Genomic DNA, 22323 nt, shown 5'->3' with positions numbered 1-22323 from the left:
AATAGAATGCCCTCACCACATTCTCAGTAGGCCACATCTTGCAAGAGCATGAGGAAAAGAGGAGATACCAACCACTGTTTCTTTCTCCTTCTGCTCCCCTACCCCAGTAAGGGCAAGTCCCCTCCCCTGCAGGCCCCTCTCTTGAGGGCCTCTTCTAACACTGGTTCCCAGATTTCCCAATTTATTTCACAGCAGCAGGAGTCACAGCTGGGTTCAATCTCTGCACCCCCCACCCCCATCCCCAGTTTGGAAGAAGTATTCTAAATTTAAACTACACAGCACCAAACTAAAAATGGCTTAAAAGGGGAACAAAGTACCTTGTGCTAGGCTCTTGTTAGATTTCACAGGCACAAATTACCCTTTTTTCTAAGCAGATGTAGTCAAATGATTCTTAGGTAATAAAATAACCATCTCCAAGTTCGCAAGAGGTAAAAGTGTTTGTTTTTTAATGACCAGGGAAGAGGTTGAAGAGGGCAGAAACAGAGTGGGGAGTTAAGTGCAGACTCCTGTAAGACCCATGTGGGGTTCTGAGAATGACATCCAGCTCCAGTGTTAGTGCATGCTGGATCTTTCCTCGTCCCCTGTCTGAATCAACTGGTTAGAGGGGTGCCTGACTGGTTCAGCCAGTACAGCACGTGACTCTTGATCTCTGGATCGTGAGTTTGAGCCCCACGTTGGGTGCAGAGATTTCTTAAAATATATATATACATACACGAATCTGGTTAGAAAAGCAAGACAGACCGGGAGTGAGAAGCCTGGCTGCCAGTCACTGCCCACCCCCAAGCAATTTCTCCTTTCCAAGCTTCAGCCTCCTCCTTCCTAAATCATTTTAGGGATTGGCAGGTGACCTTGATCAGTGATTCCTAAGCTCTTTTGTCCTTGATGCTTTTTTTAAATTTAACATGAAAATGTTAGTTCTATGAAAAATTTTATGTGAGTGTAGCAGACATACTGAAAAGTGATCCCATCATATGCTCAACTTAATGAATTTTCACAAACTGAATGGACCTAAAAATACAGCAGCTAAATCAAGTAATAGAACATTACCAGCACTGGAGTAGCAAAACAATTCTGAAGACTGAAAAATGAATGCTAGCTTGTTTGATTTTTTTAAGGCAGGGGGAAGGGGCAGAGGGAGAGAGAGAATCTTAAACAGGCTCCACACCCAGCACAGAGCCCAAAGCAGGACTCAATCTCACAACCCTGAGATCATGACCTGAGCCAAAATCAAAAGTCGGACGCTTAACCAACTGAGCCACCCAGGAGCCCTGACTAGTCTGATTTTAATAGGAAATTTGGGGAAACATGAAAAACACTTCAAAAAATGGGTAATGCACCAATCACTCAGTCACCCTTCAGTTTTATGCCACATTTAAGGAGAGCTATTTATTGCCCTGACCTAATTCCTAGAACTATAAAAATGTGTATTTGAGAAGAAAGGAGAGTCTAGGGCACAAGTGCTCAAAAAATATGAGATGAACACATGAACGAACTGAACTTGAATTTGAGAAACCAAGGACACAGGTAGTGAGATGAAGCTCATGGGTGCAACCAGCACAATACGTAACCCTGCATCCTGACAAGGACATTGAAAAAACACCTGCTCAGCTACAGTAAAAGTTTTGAATCAAGTTTCGTAAAACTTATGATAATGCAATCACTCAAATTATTTTGTGAATTTTAGAATCATAGGAAACTTGGGAGGTGAGAGTTGAAAATTCCAAATCATAAAATCACAAAATTATTAAACATGTGGATGGAGCACCAGATTCAGGAAAATGAAAACGTCTTTTAGTATACATATTCTCTGGAACAAGGCAACACAAATGTGTACATATTTCAGAGAACATATAGGGAAAGAAGATACATGCTTTTTAAACGCAAGAAACAATAACTAGAAATCAACTGCACACACCCTTTATTATTTATGTAAGATGTTTATAATGTCATTGATATCTTGCAGGGTTTTTTTGCTCTGTTGTTCTCGTTTTTTTAACAGAGCCCATTTTAAAATGAAACAAAACAAACATGGTCTGCTTCAACTTTCAGCTGTAACAGAGTGGAATGTAGCAGACCAATAGCTCTACTGCGGGCAATCAGAAAGCCAGGTAAAATCCAAAAACACCTGTTTGAAGCAACAGCAAAGCTACTGATCAGTCAAGATTTGAGGATCCAGATCCTGGGGAGACATGAGACTCACTGAGGTAAGCCCAGCTTTCTGAAAACCCATTTTTCTCAGTAGGGTATTTGCCAGTTCCTGGCATGGGACAAGAAGTTGAGCAGCCAGGCAGAGGGCAGCTGCTAAGAGGCAGGGAAGCCTGCAGAACTTTAGACATCCTTCTGGGGCTGCAGTGACAAAAATGAAGTTTAGGACTGAAAGTCATATCGTCAAGAGGCTCAAAGAAGTGAACCTGACCTGAGCTTTCTCCTTGAAGTATGGCTAAGTGAACTGCACAGGGTAAGAGGCTCAGAAGCCAAGGAGATGAAAGGCAGAACGAGCATTTTTTCAGAGTATTCTGTGGACTCACAGTATTAGGAAGACAAAAATTGAGGTTTAGGACCTGCTGAGGGAAACATCTAAGGCTCTCAGTCAGTACTCCTGGAGGCCTAGGATTGGGAAAACCCAGAAACAGAAAAATCTTAGACGTCTACAAAACACACTTAATTAGACTGAGAGCCTGATTAGATTGAGGTTATCTCCTTTCTCCTGTGGGCAAAGAATAGGGTAAATACTCTCATAAAGGTGATGACATCATCCGGAGCATCTTCATACATGATATTGGACATTTAATAAAAACTGCCAGGCATATGAAGAGAACCAAGAAGAAAAAACAGAAAATATAAACAGATTCACAAACAACCCATACATAGGAATTAACAAGTATGGTCTTTAAAATGATTGTGATTAATATATTTGAAGAAATAGGTAAAATGGAAAATATATTTTTTTAAAGATTTATTTACTTATTTGAGAGAGAGAGAGAGCAGGGGGGAGGGGCAGAGGGAGAGGAAGAGAGAGTCCCAAACAGATTCCATGCTAAAGCACGGAGCCCAACATGGGGCTTGATCCCATGCCCCTGAGATCACAACCAAAAGCCGGTCACTCAACCAACTGAGCCACCCAGGCATCCCTGGGTTTTTCTCTTTATTTTTGGAGAATCTATTATTTAAAATAATCTAATAAAAATTTGAAAGCTGAATACAAAATAAGTTAACAGATTGTGTAATGATAAATTAGACACAGCAAAGAGCTAGTAAGCCCTAAGATAGCAAAATATAATCAAAATGGAAAAGAGAAATGAAGACTAAGAATATAGATAATAAAATCGGACATGCATGGAACAGAGAAAAAATTCTAACATAAAAGTAATTAGAATCCCAAAAAGAGAGACGAGAACAAAGCAAAAACAATATTTGAAAAAATAATGGCAAGGAATTATGAGAATTACAAAAAACATTAAGTTATACAGATTTAAGAAGGTCTGAAAGCCCCAAGCAGGATAAACACAAGGAAAATCACATGTAGAAAAACTGCTAAAAACCAAATATATAAAGAAAAGTCTTTTTTTTAAATTTTATTTATTTGAGAGAGAGCGAGGGAGCGAGCATGGGCAGGGGGAGAAGCAGACTCCCCACTGAGCAGGGAACCCCACATGGGCTTGATCCCAGCACCCTGGGATCATGACTTGAGTGGATGGCAGATGCTTAACTGAGTGAGCCACCTAGGCGCCCCAAGAAAAGTCATTAAAAATTGCCAAAGAAAAAAGATGCAACATCAAACAGCAACAATAAAACTAAGAGCCAACTGTTCCAAGAAAGGAAGAAAGCCAGCAACAATGGAATGGCATCCTTAAAGTGCTGGGGGTGAGGGAGGGGATCTTCTTCCCCAGAATTCTATAAATCCAATGAAATTATCTTCAAAAACAAAGGCAAAACTAATCATTTCCAGACCAAAATACTAAGAATTTCTTTTATACCAGATATGCATTACAAGAAATACTAAAAGAAGTTCTTTTGCTGTTGTTGTTGTTGTCATTTTGTTTTTTATGCAGTAGGAAAAGATCCCAGAAGGAACGCATGGAGGTAATGAAAAGCAATGGCTAGGGGAAATATGTGAGTAAATCTAAGTGGAGATTGATTGTAAAAAAACAATAATATCAGTGTCTCATGGGGAATTAAATATATAATTAAAATGAATTATAATGACACAAAAGGGAGAAGGGGAGGGGGAATTGCAAAGGGAAGGCAGGGTAAATAGAATTAACATATTCTCAGAGCCTAACTTTGTCTGGAATGTAATTAATTAAAAGTAGCATTGGATCAATCACATACACCCAAAAAGTAAAATGGAAACAAATGTGTAACATGCTAGTCAAGAGGAAAAAGGGAAAGTTAAAAATAATGCTTGAATAATCCAAAAAAGAAACCAAAGAAGAAAAAAAAATGGTACATAGAACAGGTGGAACACAAATAGGAAACAAATAGTAACATGGTAGCTGTAGACCTTAATATATCAATAATTACATCAAATGCTTTACATACTTGAACTAAAGACTAAACTGTTAGACTGGATTTTTTAAAATTCTTTTACATGCTACTTGCAAAGGATAGATATTAAACATAAAAGCAAAATTAATTTGAAGTACAAAGATGGAAAAAGATATACCATGTATTGTATTAGCCCAAAGAAAGCTGGCATGGCTCCATTAATACTAGAAAGGCAGACTTTAAGATAGGAAACATTACTAGATATGAGAGACATTTCACAATAAAGACATAACGATTCTAAATGTATATGGTATGCACCTAAAATCATAGCCTCAAAGTGAAATAAAGCAAAAGTTAGCAAATATAAAAAGAGAAAGAGGCAAATCCAAAATCATACTGGGACAGTAAGGATATATAAGATCTGTGCTACAAGATTTTAAAAAGTGATATAATTGACATATATAGAACATGGAACCAAATGACCTCAGTATGCACATTCTTTTAAAGTAGACATGTAAGGGGCAGGCATCTGGCTGCCTCAGTTGGTAGAGCATGGAACTCTTGATCTCAGGGTTGTGAGTTCAAGCCCCACATTGGGCGTGGGACGTACTTAAAAAAAATAAATACATAAAAATAAAGGCCTAATCAGTCTCAAAAAAAAAATAGACACGTAAGATACATACATAAAAACTGACAATATGCAGGACCTCAAAGCAAGTTGCAACAAATTTAAAAGAACTAAATCATCCAAAGTATGTTCTCTGACCACAGAAAAAGTAAGGTAGAAACAAACACCAGGGGGAAAAAAACCAAAAAACTAGAAACTCCCAACTGCTTAGTAATGAAGTACATTTCTAGGTGGGTGGGGCATGGGTGAAATAGGTGGTAGGGAGTAAGGTGGGCACTTGTGATGAGCATCAGGTGATGTATGGAACTGCTGAAGCACTATATTATACTCTTGAAACTAAGGTAACGCTGTATGTTAACTAACTGGAATGAAAATAAATACATTTTTTTTAAAAGAAGTACTTTTCTACATGACCCTGTGTGTCCAAAAAAAAAAAAATCACTATGGAAATTATAAAATAGTTTGAATACAAATGACAATAAAAATATGACATAACAAAACGAACAAGATGCAGCTAAAGCTATGCTTAGAGGAAAACTGATACCCTTAAATGAAAATATTTTTTGGAAGAAAACTGATAATCAGAGATATAAGCTTCTATTTTAAGAAACTAGAAAAAATTTCAGAAAACTGGAATCAAAGAATGTAAAGTAAATAATAATGATAAAAGAACTCACGAGATAGAAAACAAATTTATAATATAAAAAACAACCAAATCAAAACTACTAGCTCATTGGAAAGATAAATAAAATTCATAAAACTTTGGCAATACGCATCAAAAAAATGAGAATTACCAGTATAAAAAATAGAAAGAAATATCAATATTAACAAAAAAAAGAGGGACAAGACCATACAACCTACAAATATTAAGATCTTAAAAGGATAAAAAGAAAACCTTTTAGTAATAATTTGAAAATTCAGATAAAATGGATAAATTCCTAGAAAACACAACTTACTAACACCAAAAGAAATAGAAAATCTGAATAAACCTGTACCTAATAAAATAAATGAATCCACCTTTTAAAACCTTCCTACAACAAAATTTCCAGGCCCAAATGGTTTCACCAGTAAATCTTCCAGACATTTAAAGAATAATTCCAATCTTACAAAACCATTCCAAAGAACAGAATAAAGAGGAAATATCTCCTAACTTGTTTTATAAGGTCAGCAAAACCCGGATGTGCAAACCTAGCAAGGGGACCACAACAATAGAAAATTATAGGTTAATCTCTCTTGTGAACAAAAATATTCCTCAACAAAATATTAGCAAATCAAATCTAGTAACATATACAAAGGATAACATATCACAACTAAGTTGAGCAAAGTTAACACTGAAAAAAAATCAAGGTAATTTATATTAACAAAATAAAACAGTACAATCATGATATCATGATCCAAAAAAACTTTTGATAAAATTCATGATAAAAACTTATCAGCACACTAAGAATAGAAAGTAACTTTCTTAATCTGATTTTTAAAAGCACCTATGTAAATCCTACATCAAATATTGTACTTAATGGTCAAAGACGGATAGCTTTTCCTTTGAGATGAGGAACAAGATAAGGATACTCACCATCACGACTTCCAGTCAACATTGTGAGAGAGATCCTAGCTAGTGCAATAATGCAAGAGATAAAAAGTCTAAGGATTGGAAAGGAAGAAATAAAGCTGTCATTATTCACAGAAATCTAACCACCTATAAAAATCTAAAACTATTAAAATTAATAAGTGAATTAGGCAACACCCCTGAAATAAGGTCAGCAAATAAAAATCAGCCATATTTCTATATATCTTAACAACAAGCAATTAGAAAGTGAAATTTCAAGTTGCCAGTTACAGTGGCATAAATAAAAATCAATTACCAGTGACATCATTTTTTAGAAGATTTGTAACACCTATATCCCAGTATTTCTGCCTGAAAGAGGGCAGTTTATGCTCAGCTCAATTTCATTGTTTGTAGATCGTTCTAATTTTTTAAATGAACCTGAAATATAGAATTGAGTATACAATCTCCAAAAGTTGTAATGTTGGCTCAAATTCTTTAAAAATCATTAAGGAGGTCATTTTGTATACTCTGAGTATCACAAACATATATAATGTAAAAATACTTTGTATTTCCCTGTTTAGTATCTCAAAATGAAACTGAAAGGTAAAATGGCCTACTTCACACAAAATTAAACAAAAATACATATAATATACCAACTATAATGTAAAAGAAGTAAAAAAAGTCATATTAAAAATACGGATTTCAATATGCAAACGCTTAAGCAATACTATATTAGAGAACGTAATAAAGTAGTCAGGTACATGTACCTCTATGTAGATTGAATGAGACAGGTGTGTTTTATTGGTTTCTCAAATTCAAGCAGCGTTGCTTTGGGTAAGTGGTTTTTTTGAACAAAATTAAGTATGATCTCTCCTCAATTTGCACAGCATTTTTAATCCTGGAAATTTCAGTCTATATATATTTCAGTGTAAAACCAATCTATGTTCTAGGCTCAGAAAAGTATAGAGGGTTTTCACTTACCTCTTCAGCAAAACATTTGAAAGTTGCACTGGACACGAGATAATTTGTCACTGAATGGAACAGTCCAGAACATTGCAGGATATCTACAGCATTTCTGGTTCCTGCCCAGTGAATGCTTCTAGAGTCCTTTACATACTTCCAGTGGCCCCCCTCCCCCAGCCCAAAAGCAGTACCTTGCCCATTTGAGAACCACTGGAATAGGCCAGGCTAAAAACCCAGTTTTATCACATGCTAGCCCTGAAAACTAAGAAATCAGTCAGCCATTTACAGATCACCCCAGTCAACATATCATTTCTCCAACCTACCCAGTCACAAGCAGCAAATGACAAAAATCCTTGAAAGAATTTGAGTCTTCTCTAAAAGTATCAACACAGTCATAGTGGTTAAGAAAAATCACAAAATCTTTTAATTTCCTTCTACTTACTGTATTTGGGTTATAGATTGGGGGATGTACACCATAATCTTTTTAATATTTATTACCTAAAAGCCTGGATCTGTCCATATTCAAACCCCCAATCAGATTTTGTAATAACTTTCAGTGAAAAATGAAATTCTTTCGAGAACTGCTGACATAGACAATGTTCCACACCTAGTTTTACCATATTAAAATGTTATATATAACCTCCATGTGTTCAAAAAAGGCCATGCTTGTTTTTCAGAGATATAGAAAAATAACAACGTTTAAAAGAGAACTTTTTGCCCTACACTCTAGTAGGAAAAAAATTTCCAACCAAATTTTCAAATTCTCCACTCCAATTCTTTCATATCACTGCTTTTTTTTTTTTTTTAAAGATTTTATTTATTCGACAGAGATGGAGACAGCCAGCGAGAGAGGGAACACAAGCAGGGGGAGTGGGAGAGGAAGAAGCAGGCTCATAGCGGAGGAGCCTGATGTGGGGCTTGATCCCATAACGCCGGGATCACACCCTGAGCTGAAGGCAGACGCTTAACCGCTGTGCCACCCAGGCACCCCCATATCACTGCTTTTAAAACCTTGCTGCACAAAATACTCAGAAAACTTTCTAAGTAAAAGGAAAATTTTAAGTTGAGTTGGAACGCCTATTTTCCAAATACAATCCAGAGAATTAGTCAAAAGCCATCATTTCTATGGTTCTCATTTCCCTTTTTACACTAAGTAAATTATTTCTAATAATAGATGATGTTGAAAATTTTATTAATAACTATGCAATTTCACCATGCTACTTATTCTCAAACCCTTGCCTACCATGTGAATAGTTTTGGAGGTAAAATGACGTGGGTTTGAATCCTGACTCTGCTACTGACTAGCCATGTGTACCTAAACAAAAGTCTTTTCTTTATATGCACAATACCCCCTACCCTACGATGTTGTGACAATACAGCACCTCACAGAGCTTTTCACATACTAGTTGCTCATTAAATAGAAGTTATGGTTATTATTATAATTAGCTGTCATGTTTGCCAATATCTACTTATTTATTCATTCATTCAATGATTTTCTTCTTAGTTGCCTCGTATATAATTTTTTTTTCTGGCTCGCAAAGCATTTTGTATTTAAAAGCTTTTGTATTTAAAAGCTTCGCTGAGGGGTGCCCGGGTGGCTCAGTCAGTTAAGCGTCTGCCTTGGTGTCAGGTCATGATCCCAGGGTCCTGGGATCAAGCCCGGAGTTGAGTGGAGCCCCAGGACAGGCTCCCTGCTCAGCGGGAGCTTGCTTCTCCCTCTTCCTCTCCCTCTGCCCCTCCCCCTGCTTGTGCTGTCTCTCTCTCTCTCTAATAAATAAATAAAATCTTTAAAAATTAAAAATCAAAAATAAATAAAATCTTCACTGAACTGTTAAAACAAGAGGTACCAAAAGGAAGAAAAAGAAAGGCATTTGTTAAACCACAACTCAACATTTACTAACATTAGTCATGTGATGGTAGCTTATAAAAATTCGGTTTCTGCCTACCAATATCCTGATGATTTATTTGCCCCTGTCAACCTCCTCATATTTTATCTGATTCTCATTTTCAGTCTTTGCAAGGAGAGTTGACTTCCAGACAATTTACAACATTTTAACAGTTTTTCTGTGGTAGTTTTCAGCATAAAGAATCAAATTTTTAGATATTTATGTTTCATATTCAGGTCACCAACTGGTACTCTGGAACCTACAAATAGCTCTCATGGTCTGGTTACCATGGTCACACCTTCTCTTCAGTACTGGGCACAGGTTAAACACACACACACACACACACACACACACACACACACCACCTCCCATTGTATACTAAGCTACTCTCTGTCAACACATATACATCTCCTGGCCCTGAAAAGATTCTTTGATCACTAATAAATCAGCTTGGAAGGGTCTTGGGAGACCTTAGAAAAACAACCATTCAGAACAGGATCTTAGACCTTTCTGAAAATCCAAGAAAAACTCTTGATGTTCTCCTCATACATAAACAAAATGGACATGCATATAAAACTGCACTTCACAGACTCCGTGAAAACCAAATTAGGAAGCCGTGCTGTATTTCAGTGTTTCTCAAACTCCTGACTGGGGTTCACAGTAAGAAACAGATCTGACATCAAGACAGCCTATACCTACAGGCATAAACAAGCATAAATACTCAAAGCGGAAGTTTCAGTAAACAATGTTTACCCTTACCAGGTGCAGTGGTGTCTGGCATTTTTGATTCTATGTCATCTTTCTAGAACGTTGCTCCAGACTCACCACATTACTTTCTTACCACCCACAGTCTGCAGGGCAGTGATCTAGTCTAACATCTCTTCGTTTTACAAATAAGTAAACTAAGATCCAAAGGAATAAAGCGTCTTGTCCTTAGTCACTAATAAATTAGGTGAAACAAGCCAGAACCTAACTATCCTGACTCCCAACCAAAGGCTCTTTCCAAAGCAAAGTGAAACAAAAATTTTAAATACCAGCTCCCCTCGAAAAGCAGCTAGGGATTTGAAGCTTAAAACATGCTGACACACTGAGAAACTGAGTTTTGACGTTCCAAACAAGAGTGAATATTAGCCTCATCCTGAGCCTCCCATGGAGGCAGTCCTAGCTTTTTCTAAAACAGGAGCTTGGCCTAGCATGACATGGCACATAAGCAATTTTTTTTTTCTTTCCAAAAACCCTTTCTCTGGCCACTGAAAACAACAGGGGGAAAGCCAACACTCTCAACTTCGTTTAAATACTTTGGATTACACAGGCACGGGCTTTAATTGTTCACCAGAGGCTGGCTTAGCAGTGGAGAGGCCCTCTTTTGACTTGCCAGGCCCATGCATACAAAGCTCTTTCCCCCCCACCTAAGGCTGCTTAATTAAAATTTAAACATCAAAACCACACAGATCAATACGTGGATGTGAATGCTTCAGAGCCTATTAGATGTTAATACTACCAATACCAACTACCCCTGCCCCTTTTAAAGCCTCACTTACAGAAAGTGGCATTGTTTGGGAGACTTCATTACAAACAGTTTAGTAGATTAAAATACCAGCCTCCTCACTGGCATCAGGCTGTTTGTGGCTTTGGGGTTTTGTTTTTTGTGTTTTGGTTTTTTGGGTGTTTTGTTGTTGTTGTTGTTGTCGTTTGGTCAGGGGAGGGTGGTTTTCCTTTTTTAATGTGGAATAAACATCACTGACCATCACAAGGTGAGAATCTTATAACAAGCCAGAGAGTGGCTGGGTACTGGTCTGGGGAAGGCCAAGCCTGGGGGCCCCAGGGCGGACAGGGAGGAAAAAGCTTGGGGCCTGTGTCGTCTCCCCGGTCACCCAAACAACTTAACTCGGTGGGGGAGAGGCTCGGTGGGCGCAAATTAACCTACCCGGGGCACTGCGTGCCAGCCTCCACCTGCGCCCCCCAGCCCCGGTGTCCAAGGGCAAAGCGCTGGGGCTTCCTTAACGCAGAGCTCACAGGGAGGAAAGGGTGGGGTGCAAACTGCTGCGCAGCGGCACGGGTGCGAGAACAGAGAAAGACCGAGGGGTAAAGGGGGAGGGCAAACCCTAAAATTAGCGCTCGGGAAGCAGGGGACTGGGCACGGCGGCGCGGAGATGGCGTCTTCTGCTGCGGCGGCTGCCCTGGAGCAATCCTGGAGGCGGGTAGGGGGGCTTCCCCGGGAGCCTGGTCCCTATGCGCCTTCCGCCGCCACTCCGACCAGGAGCAAGAGCAACCCAGCAGGAAGGGCTCCTTCCGGTAACGGGGTCGGGGAACACGTGTAGCCTCCTGAAACCTTGGGGTCTATCGCTCCTCCCCCAACTGCGGCAGAAAATTTAAGGAGCCTCGGAATTTAAAACACCAGAATCCTTCAGAATCCCTGTTGCTGAACTAAGAATTTGGTTGGCTCATTTTAGTGAGCCCTGTGCTTTCCTGAGTTTTCATTTAAATCCATTTTTCTCTTCCCCCTTGCCTCAAACAGAAATCGAGTAATGGGGTGGGGGGTGGTGATAATGTACCAGGGATCGAGGGTCTGGAGGCTGGAGGGGTGAAGGTAGTTTGCATGCGAACATCTCTGCAAGATAAACAGTTCTGAAGGTCAGTGATGGCTCTCCATTGGGTCCTCCTGGAAGGATTAACATTCATTAAGGAATTCTCCCTCAACATTTTTCTTGTGAACCCAAACTGTAAAAGTCCGAAGTATTTCAGATATTCCAATTGCAATAATGCACTGAAAACCTATGTATTAATTAACTATCATGAACTCTCCCAAAATAAAATTATCAAAATCCTGGGAGCTCTTATAAGAATATCTGTGAAATGGAAATATGTGTTATTCTGCCAAGACTAAAGGAAGAATACAAAAATATTGTTCTATTTGGTAGCACAGATATGGAAAATTGAATGACACAATGTTTGGAAACCAGAAGCTAGTCATTAAAAAAAAGAGTCTTGTTTATTACATAACTAGAATTTTTAATATATATATACACAGTAATTTAAAATCAGCCATTAATTCAAACTAACCATATCTGTGGAGTGACATTTCATCCCTAGCATCTTTTAGCCTCCCCTCTGCAGTTGGCCCCTTACCTTTATTTTCAGAATCTTTCATTCTCCCTTTCCTCCCTCTGCTGCAAATGAGCAGGAAAGTCCGGCTGATTCTGCAAACCTGACTTTTGATTTGTCATTCACAGAAAGTCAGCGGTCTCAGGGGCGAAGTCCCTCAACGGAGGAGCACCCGAGCTCTGATAATTGCATGCAAGTCAGTGTGCGGGGTGATAATTTTGCTTATGCTGGAGCAGAAAGGATGGGGATGAAGGCCGACGTAAACACAAATCCCAAAACATGGCATGGAACTGGATCTGGAGTCTAGGCTTGCCTTTCCTTTTCTTAGATTAGGGAACCAACTGTTTAGTACCTCCTCGTCTCTGTAGAGACTTGGTTCAGGTTGAAAGGGGAATGTCTGTGCCATGTGCCAAGCTTATTCTCAAATGGAGACCTTAATTTTGGAGGGAATTAAGAGATCTGTGCTTTGTTTTCTTTTTCATATTCATCCATTCAATAAATATTTCTTTTACCTCTCTGTGGCCCAGGCTCCATGCTAAGTAGTGGGGATACAACAGCGAAGAGGACCAGTCCCACTCCTCAAGCTGCTCACAGGCTGTTACAACACAGAGGCATATAGTGACCCATGTCTGCTGCATGGACACGGATTATTGAACCCATTTCATCCAGGCATAAGTTAATTCTCAAGGCTGAGCCGGAAATGGGCACAAGGAAGCCAGACCACGAGAGCCCTCTCTTAGAGGGCAAGGAAAATTCAAGCAAATCTTTCAATCATCCAATTCCAGCTTACTTTCAATCACTACATAGCTCAGATTCATTCCTTCATTCCTTCATTGAGCAAATGTTTATTTATGCCAGGTAGAATTCCATCTGTTAGGGATTCAGAGTGCAGAAAACAGACCGCATCCTGGTTTTGTGGCTATTACATTTTGGTGAGAGTATTCATACAGACAATAAACAATCAAATGTAAACATACAGTAAATGGCAATACATGCCACGAGGAAAAATGAAGCATGGGAATGAAGTAACAGATGTGCCATTTTAGACAGGGTGGCCAGAGGAAGTGACATTTAATTTATTTTATGAAAAATGGGTCAGGGTCATCATAGTCCCTTCCAAATATCTTCACTCAGATGTTGTTTTTTTTAAGTGCTGACTCCTCGCGACCTCCTCTGCTCTAGGTGCACTCTAGGTGATGGGGGGTGTTTATTCCCCATTATAGGTGGGTAAACTGATATCCAAAAAGATTAACTGACCCAATTCAGGACCTCACTAAGTTGTAAGAAGAGCAACAACACAAAATACACCTACCTGTGGCTCTCATCCCCAGAAATTGCTGGGTTAAATGCAAAACTGACATGGAAAATCTGCTGGAGTAGGAGTTGAGATAAGAGGGTCGAAGACCTATCTCTACCACTATTAACTAAGTAGTGTAGGGTAGGTGACAACCTCTCTGGCACCAGTTCCCTCATCTATAAAGTGGGGTTAATCATATCTGCCCCGTGTATGTGTCAGGCCTTTCAGAAGATCAAAAGGGAGAATAGATGTGGTACTTGACAAACTAAGCCCTATATAAATGTAAGGTATAATTATCAACATACTTGGGCACATTTACGAGAACTAATAGCTAGTGTTCACCTGGTCATTACTATGCCCAAGAGTCAAATATAGCTGTAGAGCAAAAGCTTGCCGTGGCCACTATGGGTCCTAGAGTTGATTTCTAGCTTCCACAATTCAAAGACTCCCTAAAAGTTTTGGGAAATTTCAAGTATTTGTTTTTTGTTCCCATCTTTCCTTGGCAGTGGGTAATACCTTTATGCTTCTCTTTGACAACTTAAGACTGGTGAGAAAAATCTGCCTTTGTTGGAACTCCTTGCTGGCCACCAAATGCACCACCATGTTGGTTCATAGACCACATCAAAGAAACAGGCATCTCCATCTCCAAGGAGCAAGTCCAGGACGGCCAAAATGTGCCCAGTTAGGAGCACCTTTGGGTGTAGAGAGCGCAGAGAAGAAGTAGGTGGTAAGAAGCCACCATTTGTGCACTCTTTCATTCAATAAATATTCATTGTGCCAGGCACGGCTCTGGACTCCAAGAATGACACAGCGCTGAAGTAAGCATTCTGTCTTCAAGAAGTCTGTGGCTTCAGGGCAAGAGGTTCCTACAAGGGATGCTGATTTACAGATTAGCTGGAGGAATGCCAAGGCCTGGGTTTGAATAGTAGGGCAGGGGCCATATAGTAGGAGAGATGGTTCAAGTATGGGCTCTGCTATGTCCTGGCCCCTAAAGTAATCTGGGACCCTCTTCTACACCTCTCTATGTCTATATTTCCTGATCTGTAAGATGAAGACAATAATGGAACCTACCTCCTAGGGTTGGGTGAGGCTCAAATGAGTTAATACATGTAAAGTACATGGCACAAAGCCTGACACATAAAGTGAGGGCTCCATAAATGCTCTAAGACTAATATTGCTACCTTGTGACCTGGGTCAATTTTACCCCTCTGCACCTTCTACAGAAAATAATAACTAGCTTGTAGGGCTGCTGTGAGAGTTAACACATTAGAAAGAATGTACAGGCCTTGGCATTAGGAGTAGCTCCCCCCCCCCCCCAGCCTCACTCCAGGAGGTGAGCTTTAATCAAGTAGGCTTCCCAGGAAAAAAGACTAAGTCTGGGAGGAGAGAGGAAGTGGGAAATGGGCTGCCATTTATGTTAAAAAGGAAGCCAATTGTTTTCAAGAGTGTGGTCATTTCTAGGGGTACCTACATTTTACCCAACATTGTACTGTGAAAAGTTTCACACATACAGAAAGTTGGAAGCATTGCACGGCGAACATCTTTGACCATGTTTTGATATATTTGTGTTATCACATATCTATTCATCTCTATTCATCCTTAATTGACTGGCTGTTGTTGTTTTTAATTAAGTGGAAAGAAGTCTGAAGTCGTCTTCAAAAAAAAGAGCCTTTTCTTTCCCTCCTGCTACAATATTTACAAAAGCCTTAGACCTCTGCTTCTGGGGCCATTCCAAGCAGGGTCAGGTGGATTCTCGGAAGCCTTGTCTTGCCCCACAGTAAACCTCAAGGCCCCACCCAGTCGAGGGACCACAATGGGCTCAAGCCTTGGAGTGTTCCGAAATTAAGCAGTGTCTCCGACAGACCCCACACTTCAAAGAAACTGGTATCAAGGACCTCTGTAAACACCCATTAAGGGAAATGATGCCCTATGTCAATAGCTGGGTTTAGCGAAAGCTCAAACAGGCTCCACTGGCCACCAAGTCCTTTCATAGCTCTGCACAGTCCTTGTCTTGTTTGATGCCACTTCTGAGTCACTAGACCAGTGAGTCATGCCCAGAAAGGAGGCCATCTTGAGAGCAAAACCAAACAGAATTTTCAAGAACAATGAGTGAAACCCTGAATTGAAAAAGAATAAGTCTTTGTATTGTCCTTGTAAAACAAAAACGAAAGAAAAAATGCTGCTGTTAATATTGTGGGTTCAACTTCCCAGCTGTAAATTTTACACTGAAGAAGAACCGAGCAAAAAAGAGCTTTCATATTCTCTTGGAAATTTGAGAGCAAAAGAGGTTTGAAGGCTATGTCCCAAATTAGGCAGACCTAATGACCTTTCAGTGACTGGCCTTGACCCTCTTCTAGCTGAGCTGGTTATTCCCAAAACATGCTGAGGTAGTGACAGCAGGGTGGCTTCTCTTCATCTTCCTCCATCCCACCGAGCTTCTGTATGGTTTGCTCAGAGCATCCGAGTGGCCATAAAGGAGATGAATACAGAAAAATTGCTGCCTGGGGGTGGAGGAAGTATTGTGAGGCGGGTCACCACACAGCAGGGCAGCATGAGTATAAGAAAAGCTGCAGAGGCTCCCATGAAGCCGCGCTACAAGGCAAAGGGAAGGGAACTGATACATGGAGTACGTACTCTGTGCCAGGCACTCTTCTTATCATCATCTTCAGATGTTTATTGAGAACTTATTTGCCAAGCATTCTGTTGAAAGCAAAGACTTTCACAGCACCCTCCCTGGGTTTGAATCCCAGTTTACCAGTTGTATAACTTTGGAAATGTTACTTAACCTCTCTGTGCTTCAATTTTGTCATTGGTAAAACAGATGGCAAAACAAGGTTACTGTCAGAATAAAATAAAAATATGCATAGGTTTTGGACAATGGCTGGCACAGAGTAAACAGTGCATATGAGATAACTCTTGCCGTTCCATCTTTTTTAGATGAGAAAAATGAGGCAGAAAGGAGAAGTGACTTGCCAAAGGATACACAGCTAAAAAGTAGCAGAGCTAGGATACTTTGTTCTCAAAACAACATTGTGAGGGAGGTGATACCATCTTCCTTTTATAGATGAGAGCTTGTAAGCCCAAGGGGGCCTAGTAAGTTGCTCATGCCATAAGCTGGCAAATGAGAGAGTTAAACTTTTAGAACCCACATTTGCTGACTTTAAAGCCTTTGCACGTCCCACTAGGCCAGTGGTTCTCAAACGTTAGCATACAACAGAATTACTGCAAGGCTTTTGAGGACAGATTGCTGGACCCTAACTCCAGAGTTTCTGATTTGGTAGCTGTGAGGTGGGGGCCAAACTTTGCATTTCTAACAAGTTCCAGGAGAGGTCGATGCTGCTAGTCTGGAGACCACACTTGGAGAACTACTGTTCAACAATCATGCACCTGTACGCAGAACAGATGGTAAGGAATAGGCCCTAAAGATGAGTTCTTCCCACTCTGGCACAGTGTTGGTCACTTCACAGAGCCTAGCAAATATCCTTGTATATACAAAGGTCTTTCATATTTATGATCTCATTTGATCTTTTCAATATCCCTCATTAGTAATCATTATTTCCACTCAATGTAATTTATTTTTAGGGGTATACGGTTAGAAACTGGCAGTGAAAGATTAAACCACAGATCACCTGTCCTCCTCTCCAAGTAACTTGTCCTGGAAAGCACCATCTGCCGATGGAGACTGGATCAAGTTCCAATCTCTGTCTTTCCAGGGAATACTGCAGCTCGGGAAAGGGCTTGTTGCCCACCAGGATTTGGGGGAGGTAATTTCTGGTGGGAGAAACTTGGGGCCAGGTTTCTACTGTTGTTTCAAGATCTACTTCTTCCAAAATACTTCCACCAACTGTTCACTCCCTTCTCCATAACCTAAAAGCTTTGATATTTGTCTAAAATATAGTTATCTAGAAAGGTTGGAAGTTTTGAGGGCATTAATTTCCACTGGGCTCAGCTTATTCACATTCCCATTTGGAAGAGCTGACATGCTCAGGTATATTTTTAAAGTTGTTTGGACATATAAGCCAACAAATTATTAGTATCCAGAGTATTGAAAGAACTGTAAGTGGATAAGAAAAAGACAAACCATCAAGTTAAAACAAAAAATGGGGAAAGACATGCATAGGCCTTATCCACACATGGCCAATATTCATGTACAAAGATCTTCACTTCATTATGCGTTAAGGAAAGTCAATATAAAACAACCATGCAGTACCATTTCACACCCATGAAATTGGCAAGCATTACAAAGTCTGACAGTACTCAGTATTGGCAAGGATGTAAGGAATCAAGAATCGCACACACGACAGGTAGGAACTAGATTAGCACAAATGTATGGAGGTCAGCTATTTTTCCAGATTAAAAAAGCATTTCCTGGGGCGCCTGGGTGGCACAGCGGTTAAGCGTCTGCCTTCGGCTCAGGGCGTGATCCTGGCGTTGCGGGATCCACTATGAGCCTGCTTCTTCCTCTCCCACTCCCCCTGCTTGTGTTCCCTCTCTCGCTGGCTGTCTCTATCTCTGTCGAATAAATAAATAAAATCTTTAAAAATAAATAAATAATAAAAAAGCATTTCCTTTTAACCCAGTAATTGTCCTTCTAAGTATTTATCCTACCTACAGTCACAAGTGATCATATAGTAAATTTCAGATACATTCTGAAATATATATATCTTTTGGCTCTAGATAGATAGATAGATAGATAGATAGATAGATAGATAGATAGGATTTCCTAAAGGATCTTTTCATTACAAACATAGTTATTGAGTGTCTGCTGTATTCAGGACACAGTGTTAGGCTGAAAGGATGCCAAGAGTCCCCAAAAGCTAAATTATTTCTTACTTGCAGACTCCTGGTGGAAAAAAAAAAAGGTGGGAACAAAAAGGACGATGTGAAAAACCTTCTGGTTAGTACAGAAGGAACAGCTGCCCCTAAGGAGCTTCCCAACCATGTTTTATTCCCATAGGTTACTGAGCCTTCCAGCCCTGGGACTAACCACTGTTGGGATGTGATCATATGGTACACTATCTGGACTAATATTAAAAAAATAATAACTACCACCTTGTAAGTACTGTGTACCAGGCACTTTATATACATTAACTCACTTAATCATCATGGTAACATTGTGACATAGGAATTATCATCTCTATTTTATATATGACAAATAACTGAGTTTTAAAAAGATTTAGCACCTTGCCCAAGATCACACAGCTTATTACTGTGCCACTTACTAAAGGCAGATTCAAATCAGAGTCTGGCACCAAAGCACATGATTCTAGATGCCCAAATTGGTGTCTATCACTTACAAGATGATGTCCCATCATTATGTGAAAATCAGGCCACCTTTAAAAAGAAAAACAAAATAGGGATATGGATTTCTTTCATTGTATAATATTTATTAATTTTACTTCTTTCCATGAGTATAGATTTCGGAACATGTTTATTTTGTGCAGGGAGATGTGGCAGAAAGAATGCTGTGTGGGCCATCAGGCCTGAGTCTGCCACTCACCAGTCATATGACCTCCTGCAAGTTACTCTGTCTCTTCATTCACCTTCCTCATCTATAAAATGGGAGAAATAAACACCATCTGCCCTCCCTCCTTCCAGGGTGCTGTCATGATTGAAACAAGATCTTGTAGTTGACCTATTCTACAAACTGTAAGGTACCATTTACATAAGACATTGTAATGGCCTTATTCCCAGGTTGTACGAGAGAAGAAGTACAGAAATAGTGAGCAACCATGACTCTACTTAAGAAAAAAGAGGTGTGAGGGGCGCCTGGGTGGCACAGTCGTTAGGTATCTGCCTTCGGCTCAGGGCGTGATCCTGGTGTTATGCGATCAAGCCCCACATCAGGCTCCTCCGCTATGGGCCTGCTTCTTCCTCTCCCACTCCCCCTGCTTGTGTTCCCTCTCTCGCTGGCTGTCTCTCTCTCTGTCAAAAAAATAAAATCTTTATAAAAAAAAAAAAAGAAAAGAAAAAAGAGGTGTGGGGATGCCTGGGTGGCTCAGTTGGTTAAGCGTCGGTCTTTGGTTCAGGTCATGATCCCAGGGTCCTGGGATCAAGTCCTGCCTCGGGCTCCTTGCTCAGCAGGAGCCTGCTTCTCCCTCTGCCTGCTATTCCCCCTGCTTGTCTCTCTCTCTCTGACAAATAAATAAATAAAATCTTAAAAAATAAAAAGAAAGAGGTGTGGTGTGGCAGTGGGTTCCAAGAAACCATGGGTGACCTCTAGGACAGAAAAAGAGAAGAGAGGACAACTGTATACAGAATAGAGAACTCCTTTAAAAACTATAGAACTAGAGACTTATTCTAACCCATTTTATTACAGTAGAAATATCTACTTAGTCCTCTTTTGTAAACATTCACACAATACCTGGAATTACATTCTGCATGTAATTATCACTCAAGGAATACTTGTTGCAGTGAGCCTTCTAGTCAACTCCCCAGGCAAGCTAAAGTAAGAGGGTGGTTAGCCTTCGGACCTACTAAGGTTCAGCAACAGTTCAACGGCAGTGGGGAAGGAATTTAATTGTTCATTGACTAAAAGTAATAACACATTCTTTGAAAGCCAGCGAGATGACAATACCAAGCCTTCGTCTAACTACCAACAATAGAAAAGCTTGTTTCTAACTCAATAAATAAATATTTAAAAGATCATTCTTGCTTTTGGTCAAATTTAGTTTTAGAATGTTTACTATGTGACAGCACTTTACAATTATTAACTCATTTAACTCATCAATTCATTTAATCTTCAAAACAATCCTGTGGCGGAGGTTGGGGGGGGGTGGTCGGTGAGGACTATATCGGTGACAGGGCCCTGGTGCAGTGTAGCTTCTGCCCCGGATCAGGTCGGCCATTTTAGAAATCAAGGCATGTCAGCTTCTCAGAAAAAGAATCCTCAGATGATAGAAACAGATGGAAAGGACAAGACAGGAAACACACACACACACACACACACACACACACATGCTCTCTCTCTCTCTCTCTCTCTTTCTAGCAAACAGGTATCTAGAAAGTACCAAGCCTGGACATAGCCTAGTAGGGGATGCAAAGATGAAATAGATGAGAACCTGCCCACATGGAATCTATAATACCAGATGAGCAGTGACAGACGCCCTACAGAAAAAGAGGTTACAGGTGGCAGAAACCCCAGGAAAGCCTTCACCGAGGAAATGGCATTCGTGCATCTCTGATGGAGGGGTAAGCTAAGAGACGAAAGCATGGCCATTGCAAATACACACAAGGCAGTGAGCTCGCAGATCATGTCACATCCTTGCTGAGAACACTTCAGTAGCTTTCCAGCTCACTTGAGAAATAAAATCCAAACTCCCCCTCGTCATGTCCTACCCGGATCTTGATCCAGGCCCTGCCTCCCTCACTTTCCCCTTGCTAAGCTCAGGCACACGGGGAGCCTTTTCCACTTGTTTCTGTCTCTGGCAGGAATGCCCTCCCCAGACTCCATGCTGGAGTAACTCCTACTCAGTCTTCCGGTCTTGCTTTAAACCACATTGCCTCAGAGAAGTCTTCCCTGCCCATCTGCCGTGTAAGCCAGGGTGCCTCTGCCTTTTTTCCTCTCCCAGCACACTGTGATTCCTTCCCAGCACACACAACAATCTGTAACAGGGATGTTTACCTATCTTATGTGTGTAATGTCTATTTCCCCCTCTAGAAGAAGTGCCATGAGCTGGGCCTTGCCTATCTTGTTCACTCCAGGCCCTGGCACACGGGAAGAGCTCAATACAAATTGTGGAAGGAGTGAATGGAGTGAATCAGTGGTTGAATAAACGTGAGTTAAGGCCATGGCAGGGACAGGGTGTACTGTGTTTGGGAAGTAGTTTATTGTGACTAGACCTTAAGAGATAACAGGGAATCACCGCAAACAGGTTGGAAAGGGGATGGGTCCACATGGGGAAGACCCTGAAGGTAGACTTGGGTCCAGATTCATTCCCCCCAATGGCTACTGCATTGCAGGCAACCGGCCAGGTGTTGGGCGGGACGCAAACCTGAATAGACTGTGTCCCGGAGGCAGCCTGAATTCCTTGTGCCCAGAGTCAAACGTACAGACAGGGGCTTTTGCAGAAAACAAGCTGCAACCACCTGGCCCAACGAGAGATGCTTAAGGGGCCAAGGGGTATTAGGAGAAAGGGGACAGTGCCACCGAGACCGGCCCCCGTAGTTTGGTGAGCAGCCGCGCGAGAGCTTCAGGGACTGGTCTTGTCACAGGGGCCGAGGGTCAGGATGGAGGGTCGCCCGGGCCAGGCTGGACATCCAGGCCGCGCCGCCCCCGCCCTCAGGTCCCCGGGGCCGAGAGGTGGGCTCCAGATGCCGCCTCCGGCTGCGGGAGCCACCGCGGACCCCTGCAGTCGGGTCCGCGCCCGCCGCGCGCCGTAACAGGTCCCCCGGCCGCGACCACACTCAC

At 40.9% G+C, this 22323-nt stretch overlaps 1 protein-coding gene across 3 annotated transcripts in view; it reads right to left on the bottom strand.

Moving 5' to 3' along the window:
- Nucleotides 1-22323, bottom strand: part of DNAJC6 (DnaJ heat shock protein family (Hsp40) member C6) — a 140803-nt gene that overhangs the window by 118304 nt on the left and 176 nt on the right. The window contains exon 1 of one of the 3 annotated variants that reach the window (XM_045802130.2): nt 6690-22313. The exons of the other annotated variants lie outside the window; for them this stretch is intronic. Coding sequence (XP_045658086.2) covers nt 6690-6711 — 22 coding nt within the window. The 5' untranslated portion in view covers nt 6712-22313. Of the gene's footprint in view, nt 1-6689; nt 22314-22323 lie in introns of those variants that run through there. 3 annotated transcript variants of the gene reach the window in all.

Source organism: Ursus americanus, chromosome 12 (assembly GCF_024610735.1).
Source record: "Ursus americanus isolate L20-20 chromosome 12, mUrsAme1.1.p, whole genome shotgun sequence".
Classification (NCBI taxonomy): domain Eukaryota; kingdom Metazoa; phylum Chordata; class Mammalia; order Carnivora; family Ursidae; genus Ursus; species Ursus americanus.
Note: the sequence above shows the minus strand (reverse complement) of the source record. Positions and strands in the feature narration are given on the sequence as shown.